The sequence below is a fragment of the Myxine glutinosa genome, chromosome 1 (genome assembly GCF_964187855.1).
Source record: "Myxine glutinosa chromosome 1, kmMyxGlut1.1, whole genome shotgun sequence".
NCBI lineage: Eukaryota > Metazoa > Chordata > Myxini > Myxiniformes > Myxinidae > Myxine > Myxine glutinosa.
In genome coordinates this window covers 364,352,956-364,366,966 of record NC_136261.1, presented here as the reverse complement: position 1 = coordinate 364,366,966, position 14,011 = coordinate 364,352,956, and the positions used below count along the sequence as shown (strand labels likewise).

The 14,011-nt window shown below is 49.1% G+C and overlaps 1 protein-coding gene across 11 annotated transcripts in view; it reads left to right on the top strand.

Moving 5' to 3' along the window:
• The window catches only part of LOC137414496 (uncharacterized), a 114,653-nt gene that overhangs the window by 95,510 nt on the left and 5,132 nt on the right, over window positions 1-14,011 (top strand). For 10 of the 11 annotated variants that reach the window (XM_068100060.2, XM_068100027.2, XM_068100024.2 and 7 more), the window contains one exon: window positions 8,806-12,325. In XM_068100060.2, coding sequence (XP_067956161.2) covers window positions 8,806-10,256 — 1,451 coding nt within the window. In that variant the 3' untranslated portion in view covers window positions 10,257-12,325. Of the gene's footprint in view, window positions 1-8,805; window positions 12,326-14,011 lie in introns of those variants that run through there. The other variant, XM_068100066.2, reaches the window with a different exon arrangement.

Below are 14,011 nucleotides of genomic sequence, written 5' to 3'. Positions count from 1 at the left end.
GAAAACTTTATTTCAATAAATTTTGAATAAATTTTATTTAAATAAAAATGTATATTTTTGATCTTAAAAGCTTTGTTTGTCTTTGTAGTAGTTAGAAATGGCTATTTAGGCTTAAAAAGCATTAAATTCCCTTTAGAAACGTCAAAAATCGCTTTAAAAACGTCGAAGCGCTTTAAAAAAATCGAATCGAAGCGGATAAGCGGATAAGCGGTAAGCGGACTAAGATTTTCGGCCGCTGAAGCGGATAAGCGAATCGGACTACTCGGGCTGACGGAGCGGATAAGCGGTAAGCGGACTTAAAATTTTCCGAATCGCGCCCACCTTTATGGTCGATTCCAAGGGATCTGGGTGATATTTAGTATTGTAGGAGGAGGTGGTGGTCGATTCCAAGGGATCTGGGTGATATTTAGTATTGTAGGAGGAGGTGGTGGTCGATTCCAAGGGATCTGGGTGATATTTATTATTGTAGGAGGGGGTGGTGGTCGATTGTGAGGGATCTGAGTGATATTTAGTATTGCAGGAGGAGGTGGTGGTGGTCGATTGTGACTTGTGAGGGATCTGAGTGATATATATAGATAGTCGCGCGGCAAGGAACATCACGTGATCGCTCTGAGCGATCGATTGCAACTCTGCGTCCTGTCGTGGGCGTGGCCAACGTGGCCTCATGCTCCCAGATGATTGGCTAACTCGAGCTCGAGAACCAGAATGCGCTACGTTATGGCAAAAAATATGAATCTAAAGATGAAAGGGAAAAAAACCTATGTGGTGTGAATGGCAATGTTCGTCGCTTAAATGTGAAAAAAGGCAATTGCTTTTCGCTCTGAAATACGTGCGAACACGTAACTGAGTTAATGGCGGCAGGGAACATCACGTGATCGCTCTGAGCGAATCAGCGCGCTGCTCTGCGACCGGTCAGATTCCGGTCATAATATTTCGCGCTGAGATAAAAATATGGTAAAAGCATATTATGAAATAAATTTTTAGGTCAGCCATGTTCGTCCCAGGCTCAATGGCCATGTCTGTGCCAAATATCAAGTACGTGAGCCTCTCCGTTTAGGAGTCTATCGGTAACATTACATACACACACACGCACACACAAACTGTGTTTTATATATATATACATATATATATATATATATATATATATATATATATATATATATATATATATATATATATATATATATAAATAATCAGGAGGTTAAATCAGATGCGGACGTAGCTTCAGGACGTCGATCTTTAATTTGACACGCTTTCGACCAGCAAAGGTCTTCTTCTTAGTCGTCCCCAAGTTCAACGGAAGTTGTTGAAACTTCCGTTGAACTTGGGGACGACTAAGAAGAAGACCTTTGCTGGTCGAAAGCGTGTCAAATTAAAGATCGACGTCCTGAAGCTACGTCCGCATCTGATTTAACCTCCCGATTATTTATTTAATGCAAATGAGACGCCCTGCTCGTACTGTGGAGTTTCTACTTTTTTTCACAGTTACATATATATATATATATATGTATATATCATTTGGGTATCGGAAGTGGTGGTAGTAGTGGTGGTGGTAGTATATCATGCATACCATTAGTATACCATTCTGTAGCATCTGTGTGGATCATGCAATCAAGCATGTAAATCCAATGATGAAGGTTAAGGGTGGGATCACTGGCACAATGCAAAAGCCAGCAATTTCGGCTTGGTTTTTCCAAGCAGCCCCTTAATTGTCACGACTGACTGAACAAGTCCACAAAATGGCCAATGCCACTCCGCAAAAAATGCTGAAACACCATGAACTTTCAGCAGCCATCTTTGAAACGTTAGACCTGCGATGTACGGTTTTCAAGTAAGGAAAAAATAATATGCTGGAATGTTATGTTAAAAAAAGAAAGGCGGATGGTTCTACCGTACTAAGCAACTGGTCATAATACACCTCCACTATTTTTTTTTTGTTTTTTTTAACCTCTGTGCACAACTTCATCTTCCCAGCCTCTCCATCCTTGTTCCGGTGAATACTCAGATAGTCTTCACAGTGCTTTTAAAATGTTTCAACTCCCTCTTTCTCCCATGTTGAATTGTCTATTTATTATAATTCACTCCTCTTCTTCATCTTCAAAGGACTAATTTCAAATCGATCCTTCAATCATTCTGTCTCAAAAAATTCCAACTCTTACAGTTCTTCCCTTTTCCATTCTCTTAACTCGCCTTTATTTCACCCACCCCTCCTCTAACGTTTTTAAACGTATCTCTGACTTGAAAAATCTCAAGAACCCCAGTTTGCAATGGCTGTTTGTGCCACCCACCGCCGTCTCAAATCCTCCTGCCGCCCTCCCCCTCCAAGCTTCTTCCCTTCCAAAACTCCCTTCTCTTGCCAATTCACCCACCTCCTCCAATCTACCTCCTCCTAACTCCTCCCCTGTTTTACTTCCTCCTTACCCCTCCCATCTTGCCCCTCACAGTGCCTCCTTTCACCATCCTCAAAACCCAACCTACTCTAATCCATCCACATATCTCCACTGTCCTCTGCTATACCTTGCAAAGATATAATCTTGCAAACAATTAGTTAACCGGTTTCCACAGTATTTATATTTTTATTTGTAAGCATTTTTAATGCAACTGTAATGATGTGCATTTGTGTTTGTACGAATCTTATTAATCACGAACCGCCAGTAACCGATCCCCCCTTTTCCCAATGAAACATTGCCACACATTCGCGGATTCAACATTCGTGGCATTTTTCAGGAATGCATCCACCGCAAATTTACGGGGTCCGTGAATTTTGGGCAATGTTTCAATGGGAAAAAGCTGATATTTTACTGTACTAACATGAAAATACAACTAATTATTAAGTATTGTAGGAGCTATGCTCCAACGTAAATCGGAAGAATGGACGCGACAAAAAGCTGGAATTCGTCCGAGTTTCTTTATTAACTCAAATCAACTCGGGTACTCTGAAAAGCCCGTTTATTGGGCAGAAATATATATACACATTATCCCGGAGCGTTTGCCCGGGAAAGGCGAGAGGGGGCGTGCCCGGGCGTCCTGGACGAGGCCTGGCAAGTCGAGCGGGCATGCCCGGGCGTCCCGGACGAGGCCTGGCAAGTCGAGAGCGGGCATGCCCGGGCATGCCCGGGCGTCCCGGACGAGGCCTGGCAAGTCGAGAGCGGGCATGCCCGGGCGTCCTGGATGAGCCCGGCATGGTGATCGCTCCGCGTCCTCGGTAGGTGCAAGGCGATTGTGTATACCCAGCGGTAGCCGCTACACACGTCCCCCCAGAATCGACTGCACCGGCAGGGTCAATTTAAGGGGGGTCCTGATGACCCGGCCGAAGCGACCCCTGGCGGGTCGTGGGGGGGGGGGGGGGGTCCGGTGTGGTGGTGGGCGGTCGAGTGGGGGGCACCGTGGACGGGGGGCGGCCTCGCCGCGGCGGAAGGGCCAACCGTGGCGGTTGGTCGATGTCCACGTGCGCCGGCTTGAGGCGGTCCACCGCAATCCGGTCCGACCTGCCGCCGATGTCGATGATGAACGACTTGTCGTCCCGTCGCAGGACCCGGAAGGGCCCGTCGTACGGCAGCCGGAGTGGCCCCCGATGTGCGTCATGACGCACAAAAACGTACTCCGCTGTGCGAAGCGCTGGGGGGGACGTAGGACTGGGGGTCACCGTGGTGGGACGTTGGCACGGGGGCAAACCGTCGGGCGGTCTCCTGGAGGTCCGAGCGCTGGTGAGCTGCGGACCAGGGACTGGTAGCGTCGGGCACGAATTCGCCCGGGACGCGTAGCGCCTGGCCGTAGACAAGCTCGGCGGTGGACGCCCGGAGGTCCTCCTTGGGGGCCGTGCGGAGGCCCAAAAGGACCCACGGCAACCGGTCGGCCCAACCGCCGTCCTGAAGGCCGGCCATGAGCGCGGCCTTCATGGAGCGGTGGAATCGCTCGCACAACCCGTTGGCTTGGGGGTGGTAGGCCGTAGTACGGTGGAGCTTGACCCCCAGGTTGTGGGCGACCGCGCCCCACAGCTTGGAGGTGAACTGCGGTCCGCGGTCCGACGAGATGTCCGCCGGTGCGCCGAAGCGGGCGACCCAGGTGGCGATGAAAGCCTGCGCCACGTCGGCGGTGGTGGTGGAGACGAGGGGAACGGCCTCCGGCCACCTGGTGGTCCTGTCCACCATGGTGAGCAGGTGTGTGAAACCCCGTGATGGGGGGAGGGGGCCCACCAGGTCCACGTTGACGTGGTCGAAACGTCGTTCGGGCACGGTGAAAGGTGCCAGCGGGGCCTGGGTGTGTCGGTGGACCTTGGCCTGTTGGCAGGCTGTGCAGGTGCTGGTCCAATCGCGGACGTCCCGTCGAAGGCCGTGCCAGACGAATCGCGCCGGCACCAGCTTCTGGGAAGCTTTCCGGCCCGGGTGGGAAAGGCCGTGGAGGGAGGCGAAGATGCAGCGTTGCCAGGTAACGGGCACGATGGGGCGAGGCTGGCCTTGGGAGACGTCGCAGAGCAGGACAGTGTCCGCGAAGGGGATGTCGGCCAGGCGGAGGCCCGTGTCCGCCTCCCGGAGGGCTTGCACCGTGGTGTCGGTGGTTTGGTCCGCCGCGATAAGCGCGAAGTCCACGCCGAGGTGGACCGCATTCGCGCTGGCCCGGGAAAGACAGTCGGCCACGGCGTTGTCTTTGCCGGCGACGTGCCGGATGTCCATGGTAAACTCCGACACGGCGGAGAGGTGGCGCTGTTGGCGGGCCGACCACGGCTCCGTGACCTTGGCCATTGCGTAAACCAACGGCTTGTGGTTGACGAACGCCGTGAAGGGTCGGCCCTCCAGGAGGTGGCGGAAATGGCGAACGGCCAGGTGTAGACCGAGGAGCTCACGGTCAAACGTGCTATATTTGAGCTCGTTCGGCCGGAGTTGCCGGCTGAAAAAAGCGAGTGGCTGCCAAACCCCGTTCACCCATTGCTCATGTACGGCGCCCACCGCGTAGTCGGAGGCATCTGTGGTGAGGGCGATGGGAGCGTTGAGCACCGGGTGAGCGAGCAGTGTTGCGTCGGCGAGGGCCCGCTTTGAGCTTTTAAAGGCCGCGTCCATTGCTGTGGACCAGACGACGTCGTGCTTGGCCGGCTTGCCCTGGAGGGCTTCGTAGAGGGGCCGCCGCATGAGTTGAGCAGCGCGGGGCACGAAGCGGTGATAGAAATTCACCATTCCCAGGAATTCCTGCAGGGCCTTTATGGAGCGGGGGCGCGGAAACGTGGTGATGGCCTCGACCTTGGTTGGCAGCGGCACGGCCCCGTTCTTGGTGATGTGGTGGCCCAAAAAATCAACGGCCGTCGTGCCGAAGTGGCATTTGGCCGGGTTGACGATGAGGCCGTGCTCGCTGAGGCGCCCGAACAGTGTTCGGAGGTGGAGGAGGTGATCGGCCCGGGACGTGCTGGCGACGAGGATGTCGTCCAGGTAAACGAAGAGGAACGGCAGGTCGCGCAGCACGCCGTCCATCAGGCGCTGGAACGCCTGAGCCACGTTCTTGAGGCCAAACGGCATTCGCAGGAATTCGAATAAGCCGAACGGCGTGATGACGGCCGTTTTTTGGACGTCGGCCGCCCTGACAGGTACCTGGTGGTATCCCCGTATTAAATCGATCTTTGAAAAAATGACCCGTCCTGCCAAACGGGCGGAGAAGTCTTGGATGTGCGGGATCGGATACCTGTCGGGGGTGGTAGCATCGTTAAGGCGGCGGTAGTCGCCACATGGGCGCCAGCCGCCCCCTGGTTTTGGGACGATGTGTCGTGGCGAAGCCCACGCGCTATCGGAGCGCCGCACGATGCCGAGGTGTTCCAAAGCGTCAAAGTCGGCTTTGGCCATGGCGAGCTTGGCTGGGTCGAGGCGGCGGGCTCTGGCGTAGACCGGTGGGCCCGTGGTTAGTATGTGGTGCTCGATCCCATGTCGTACTGCGACGGCCGGGAACTCCGTGAGCAGGCGAGCAAACTCGTTCGCCACCGGGAGGGTGCATGCCAGCTCGGTCAGAGCGGAGCTGCTCAATGTGCATGCCAGGGAGCTGAAGGTCTCGGCGTTGATGAGGCGACGCCATTGGACGTCCACCAGCAGTCCGTGTGCGCAGAGGAAGTCGGCGCCTAGCAGAGCCATGGGCACGCTTGCGGTTACAAAAGTCCAATTAAAGCGTTGGCCGCCGAAGCAGAGGGTGACGTTGCGCGGGCCGAAGGTGCGGATGGCCGATCCGTTGGCCGCAACCAAGGAGGGGCCACAAACCGTGGACTGCCTGTCCTGATCGTAGGCGGGTATGACGCTCAGTTGGGCGCCGGTGTCACACAGGAAGCGCTGTCCGGACGCTTTGTCCCTGATGAAAAGTAAGTTGCCCGTGTGGCCGGTGCTCATGGCTGGTAATGAACGCCGGCCCGGCCGTTTCCCGGCTTGCCGAAGGTGCACGGGGGTTGGCATGTCCGGGCCTTCTGTCCGAACCTGGCATGATAATAACACCACGCCTGGTCAGGTGGAGGCCCCGGTCGTCGTGCTGGAGGTGGTCGGCGCGGCGTAGCGGCCGCCAATTGCGTCGGCAGTTCGGTCGTCGACCGTGCCGGGTGCTCGGGCGCCATGGGCGTTGCTTCGGACGGCGGTGGGCTCCAGGTCGCTGCTCCAATGCGTTGGCCTGCCGCGGAGATCTTGTCGGCTTCCCTGGCGAGGGCACGGGGATCCGTGATCGTCGTGCTTGCCAGGGCGAGGCGTACCGGGCTAGGCAGCTGACGGAGGAACAGCTCCCGGAACAGGAATGTCGGAGAGTGCTCGCCGAGCAGCGAAAGCATGTCGTCCATTCGCTCGGACGGGCGCGTGTCGCCAAGCTCGGGCAGGTCGAGCAGGCGCCGTGCGCGTTCCGCTGATGAGAGGGCGAAAGCGTCGAGGAGGAGCTTTTTAATCGCGTCGTATTTGTCAGCGGCTGGCGGGCTCTCGAGGAGGTTCAGGGCGCGGGCCGCGGTGGCGGAGCCGAGCGCTGCTACCACATGGTGGAAGCGGGTGTCGTCGGCCGTGATGCCTCGCAGGGCGAACTGGGAGTCCGCCTGGGCGAACCAAACCGCCGCGTGAGCCTCCCAGAAGGTAGGCAGTTTGAGGGTAACTGCCGTGTCCATGTCGGGTCACCAATGTAGGAGCTATGCTCCAACGTAAATCGGAAGAATGGACGCGACAGAAAGCTGGAATTCGTCCGAGTTTCTTTATTAACTCAAATCAACTCGGGTACTCTGAAAAGCCCGTTTATCGGGCAGCAATATATATACACATTATCCCGGAGCGTTTGCCCGGGAAAGGCGAGAGGGGGCGTGCCCGGGCGTCCTGGACGAGGCCTGGCAATTCGAGAGCGGGCATGCCCGGGCGTCCCGGACGAGGCCTGGCAAGTCGAGAGCGGGCATGCCCGGGCGTCCTGGACGAGCCCGGCATGGTGATCGCTCCGCGTCCTCGGTAGGTGCAAGGCGATTGTGTATACCCAGCGGTAGCCGCTACAGTATAATGATTGATGTTTTATGCCCCTCATAAAGTAATGACGATGTGCACAGTGGTAATTGGACCAAGGAAGGTAATTTCAACGGCCGCTGACAGTGTTGAACAGGCTCTTTGTGGACCTTTGTGGAAGGGTATTATACATTCTTCTTTCGTCTGGGGGGTGGGAGGTGTGAATTGTAGGTCGTCGATGAGGCAGGTGTGACTCTGTTTATGCTTTTCATAGGTTTTTTTTTATATACTGCATATATATTTATTTTTTACTTGCTTTTCAATTCCAACTTTCAGGGCTATGATACTGTTATTCTCTCATTGCCTCCGCCACCAAAGGTAGACGCAGGTTATATTTTCACCTCTGTTTTTCTGTTTCTCTCTGTGAGCAGGATATCTCAAAAGGTTATGGACTTATTTCGATGAAGTTTGGTGTACAGGTTGGGTGTGTGACACGGAACAATTGATTCAATTTCGGTGAAAATCCAGATCTGTGAATTTTTTTAAAGTGGTTCTTAAGCATGGAGTGATTGGGCTAAAAACTATACATAGCATGATATCTAAAAAGGTTGTGGACAGATTATGACCAAACTTGGTGGATAAGTCGGGTGGGTGACGAGAACGAGTTGATTAGATTTTGGCTGAGGTCCGGATTCAGATCCGGCTTATCAGTGGACTGTTCAGCCTGGCAGAGGTATGTGCTCTACCGAGTGTTGTTCAAGTTATTGACCGTCTTCCAAAATCTCATCCAAACATTCGTCTATATTGATTTTAAAATGCGGTAGCTTGGTCAATGATTTTTTTTTTTCCAGATAATCCATTGGAAACTGGGTTATCCATTGGAAAAATCCAATGTCACTTGTACATAAAACATTTTTATTAAAAGTCCTGGAAGACAACTCTATTGTCCTGGATAACTTCTGGAAATCTGGTCTTCCATAGTTGGCAGAACCTTGAATAAGCTATAGTTGGAAAGTCGGGAGACCATCAAAGAACCCCAAATGTCCATTGACACCATTTACACATCACCTGTAAAAAGATTTCATGAATATGGCATTTGTGTAGTAATTTTAAGGTCGTGTTTTAGGGCATTTCTGGAAGACAGGTGGGAATAATACAATGATTCATTGCGGTATTGTTAAAAGGAAGTGCAACAACATCAATGTAAAGTGAAAGAAAGATGCAGCACCTTCTGCTTAATACATCACAGTCTGTGACAGAATGATGAAGCAGCCATCATGTCATGTTATTTGTTTCCTTTGAAAGATTTTCATAAATTTTATGAATCTGTGATCACTAACATAAGAATTACAATGTTCTCTTTTGTGAATGATGTGCTCAGGAGAACCAAAGAATATCCAAAAGATCCCCTGCACCAGATGTTGTTTGAAGTTTACCACAGAAGCTTCACTTGAGCTGCACAGCAAAAGGCAACACAAGATTTCTATTAACACAATGTACAAATGTAGTAATTGCCCTTACAGTACTCATTTAAAAGACCTTTTGACTGTACACTTAAGGATGCATACAGTCAAAAATGAGCAAACCACATTTCCACAGATTGAATTACCCCAAACAGTCCTTCATTCGACATCATATCAACAAGAATGTGAAACAGGAAGTAGCAAGCGCCAGCACAAATGCACAATTTGTGGGAAATGTTTTAATCGGAATATTAATCTTAAAAGGCACATGAAGTTCCACACCAACGAGCGGCCACACAAATGTGGAAATTGTGAAAAAACTTACATCAATCCATCTGACCTTAAACGGCACATGCAAATTCACAGTGACAATTGCCCATACAAATGCAAAATTTGCGGGAAATCGTACATTCATCCATCGACCCTGAAAACGCACATGAAAATCCACAGTGGTGAGCAACTAAACACTTGCACGATCTGTGAGAAATCTTTCATTCATCCGTCAAACCTTAAACGGCACATGCAAATTCACAGTGCTGAGTGCTCGTATGAATGCACGACCTGTGGAAAATCGTACACGAATCAATCGTCCCTTAAAACGCACATGAGGATCCACAACAGTGACCGACCTCACAAGTGCACAATTTGCGGAAAGGGTTTCATTTATCCGACCAACGTGAAGCGACACATGAAAATTCATATTGCTGAGTACCAATACAAATGTACAATTTGCGACAAATCCTATATTCATCCATCGAACCTTAAAAGGCACATGCAAACCCACAGTGGTGAGCGTCCACATGTATGCACAGTTTGTGAAAAATCCTTTATATTCCGATTAAGTCTTAACATGCATATGAAAATCCATAATGGCGATCATCCATACAAATGTACCATTTGTGGGAAATCTTTCATTGTGTCTTCAAATTTTAAGAGGCACATGAGAGGCCACAGTGGTGAACGACCATACATATGCATTACTTGTGGAAAGTCTTTCATTGACGGATCGAACCTTAAAACACACATGATATCTCACGGTGGTGAGCGCCCGTATCTGTGCCTCACATGTGGAAAATCTTTCATTCATCCATCTAAAATGAAAACGCACATGAGATCTCACACTGGTGAGCGGCCCTACAAATGCTCAACTTGTGGAAAATCTTTCACTGCATCATCAGATCTTAAAAGGCACATGAATATTCACAGTTGTGAGCAACCATATAAGTGTACAATTTGTGGAAGAGCCTTTAATCGGTCATCCAACCTTAAAATGCATATGAAGATTCACAGAGAAAAAAGTGGGAGCAGCCGTTTCCAAAATATTGCCCGTATGAACATGTCGGAAGACAAACCATTGAAAATTATGTGAAAGCAACAATGCAACAGAACATTTTGCAGAATAGGACAAAACAAATGGAATGGAGTCGAGGAAGCACTTTAAAGTAAATTGTCACCAACAGAAGACAAAATACCAGCATTGCCACAATAGATGTATTCTGAGACACTTGTTGGGACTTAAAATCGACACCAACAAAACAGAGACACAACACTACATGCATCAGACAACGTTGTCATATGCAATGATTTGGCCGTAAGATGTGGACAAGTTTATGTATCTAGGGTCTATGGTCATAGTAACAGGAAGGGGAAGAAGGGTGACCTAGATGCCCTACAAATAAAACAAAGCAAGAGTAACATTTATGAGGATGAGAGAAATCTGGGAAAAAAATACAACGTAAAAACTAAGTCATATTTTCGACAGTAATATAATATTGGTTGTACTACTTGGCTGTGGAAAGTAGCCAAAGTCATTGCACAGAAACTAGAATCCTTTATAGCTGTCACAAAAATATTTTGCAAATCTTCTGGTCAGATAGTGAGGAATAAGGAGGTAGAAGGAAGGCCTGGAAGGAAAACAATCATGGAGGAAATTAAAAATAGGTGTAGATGGATTCGGCATGTATTGCACATGAAAAACAACATCACTAAAAGAGCTATACGCTCGTGGTCAAAGGAGGGTTGGACGAACAAGAGAGAACTGACGGCGTATGGAGGAAAGGGTGCTGAGGGAGCTGGAAAACCCCTGGATGATGATCAGTTAGTGAGCCCAAGACAGACGAAAGTAGCACGAGTTCCTCAAGAAGCTTGAACCCCGACATTTGCGGGGGATACGTTCCTGGAAAATGCCATGAATGTTGAATCCGTGAATGTGGGGGCATTGTTTCAATGCGAAAAGGGGGGATAGGTTCCCGGCGGTTCCTCATTCGCGGAAAATCCCACGAATGTGGAGGAACATCCGCGAATGTCGAGGAAAAACCACGAATAAGCCCGCAAAAATTCGTGAATATGCCCGCGAAAAGAATGTCGAATCACGTGGTTGCGCACATACAGCTACTTTATGCATGATGTGTGGAAGATGCTTTTAGAATGTCATGTGCAGAGATGTTTTTTTTTTCTTACGCCCGTGAAAAAACACATACGTGGGACACTGGGCCGCAACTGTAGAAGCCGGTGGCAAATTTATCCACAGCGAATTCGCAAAACCTGCCCCGAATTAATCTTGTCGGGATACGACTACTTTATTGGTGGGAAGCCCTGAATTAATCTTGCCAAATACGTAATCAACAGAGGACCCCAAATGGCGAGTTGATATCACCATGTTGCCTGCAAGATAGAGCTTGTTAGTGAGAATACCCAACCCAGGCAGTTGTCAAACCCCAGAGCTGAATGTTAGTAAGACAGCACAAAGAATGAGCCCCAGCCATAATTCTCCAGCAGGAGCATCAAAATCGTATCGGATCACGATGCAGGAAGTTGATGCAATTCAAATTCCAGATGAAGCAGAAAGAATGTTAACAGAGATCATGCAGTGGAGGGCAGGAAAGATGAAACGATAGGAAGACATGATCCATGAGCCCCCATAAAAAAGTCAGAATATAAAATTATGTAAAGGAGAGTCCAAAATAACACAAGAAGGCAAAATGTATCAAAGGCCAAAATTGAAAACAAGACATTGTGGAAATGCCTCAAGTGGTAGCTAATGAAGAAAAATCTTAAATGCTGAATTTTAAAAGATCTTTTACTTAAATAACAAGATTACCAAACTTCGTGCTCAAGAAATTTGACCTATTCATACCCTACATTAGTGTCTTCAACAAACTCATCCATGGAGAAAGAATTCTAAATGCATTTTGCACAAGGTAACAATGTCCTGGTCACAACATCTGAAGTACAACAACAATCTCAAAGATATAGATCTTAACAAACTTGTAACGGGGATTATCGAAACTATGTACGCCCAGTTAACTTTGGGTTGGCTTTAGTTGCAACAGATGGCTTATGATACTTAGAACCAAGGTTTCAAATCTCATACTATATGCATTTTTCCATTGTCTACTTATGTCCTTGCAATTCACATTAAAAGTACATTGATGTCAACTATTGTCTTTGTCCTGCATGTGATTTATTTACAAGCTTCGGCCGATATAAGTCTCAGATCGATGCTTAGTAAATAAAAAATTAAGATACCTGAAGCAGAACTAAAAGGATACAGATGAAACCAAAAATCACTCTTTGCTCAACAAAGCTATGAAGGACAGTCAATAAGTGTTTTTTTTTTTGTTTTGTATATTAAGTCGAGGCTCGTGTAAGAAGAGCTAGCACATATAACATACCTATACTTAAAGGGAGCGGGAGACGAGAGGGGAAGAGAGAGGGAAGCACAACAACAATTGGTAACAGGGACATTAGGAGAACTGTGGAAGGAAGAGGGCTGGGGTGAGGTACATGGGATAAACAAGGTGGACACTACATGGACTTTCAGGAAAGAAAACTTGAAGGAGGTGGATTTGGGGCAGATTAATAGGGATAGAAAAGATTAAGGTTTTGGATGGGCGAAGATAAGAGATGGTGAACAGGTGTTTTGAAGACCTGGAGAGAGGAGAGGGATTGAAGAGAGTGTGGGGGTTTGTTCCAGAGGTGGGAGGAAAGAGTAATGAAAGAGTGAAGGTGAGCAGAGAGTCTTGATTTTGGCAGTTTCACCAGAAGAGGGTTGTTGGCAGACCTTGAACGTCCTGCAGGAATATTTGGGGGACAGCACAGACAGAGCAGGGGGAGCAAGGCTGGAGAGGAGTCGGTGGAAGATAGAGAGACTGCTAACCTGCTTGCGGTGAGAGAGTGAAAGGCCCTCAGAATCAGCTTCATCGCGGGAGATACCAATGATTCTGAAAGCCTTGGTTTCCACAGCGTGAGGCCAAGCTAGGTGTGAGGCAGAAGCACCGGCCAGAGGGGAGAGCAGTATTCCATCACGCTGCGGATGAAAGCTTTGTATGTGATGAGGAGCTCAGAGATGCCGAGGAAGGACTTCTCACGACGGAGAATGCCCGTCGGCGACTGGCTGCCAGCTTGGAAATGTGGTTTTCCCAGGAAAGATCATGGCAGATAGTGAGACTCAAAAGCTTGAGTGACTTCTTCGATAGAGATGCCAAAAACCTATGAGAGGATTGTTAAGAAAGTAGATGGGAGAGTTTTCCAGATGTCTTTCCAGAGAGACAATGTGAGAGTGAGATTTGTCAGGATTGAAAGACATGTTCCACGTGTTTGACTGAGGGATGAGATATGGAGCAGCAGAGGGTGGACTCATCATCAAAAAGAGAGAGGATTTTCCAGAGAGTCAGAGAGATCAATAATGAAGATTACAAAAAGCACAGGGCTCAGAACACTGCCTTGAGGAACTCCAGCCTGGACAGGAAGAGGAGATGAGAGAATTCCATTTAGAGCCACACGTTGACAACGATAGAAGAGGAAGTCTGTGAGCCAAGTGTGGAGATTTCCATGGATATCATAAGAGGAGAGTTTGGAGAGCAGGGTGGGGTGCCAGACGCTATCGAAGGCATGAGTTACGTCAAGGGAGACGGCTCTGATTTCCTGTCTGGTGTTGAGGACCTCCATCCATTGTTGAGACAGCAGAAGCAGCATGTCCAGAGTAGAGTGTCCTGGTCTGAACTCAAATTTATTATCTGAGATCAAGCCATTGGAGAAGAGGAAGGTTTTAATGTCAGAGGCGCTGATGGATTCCATGACCTTGCTGATTAATGGGAGCAGGTTGATTGGTCTGTAGTTGCA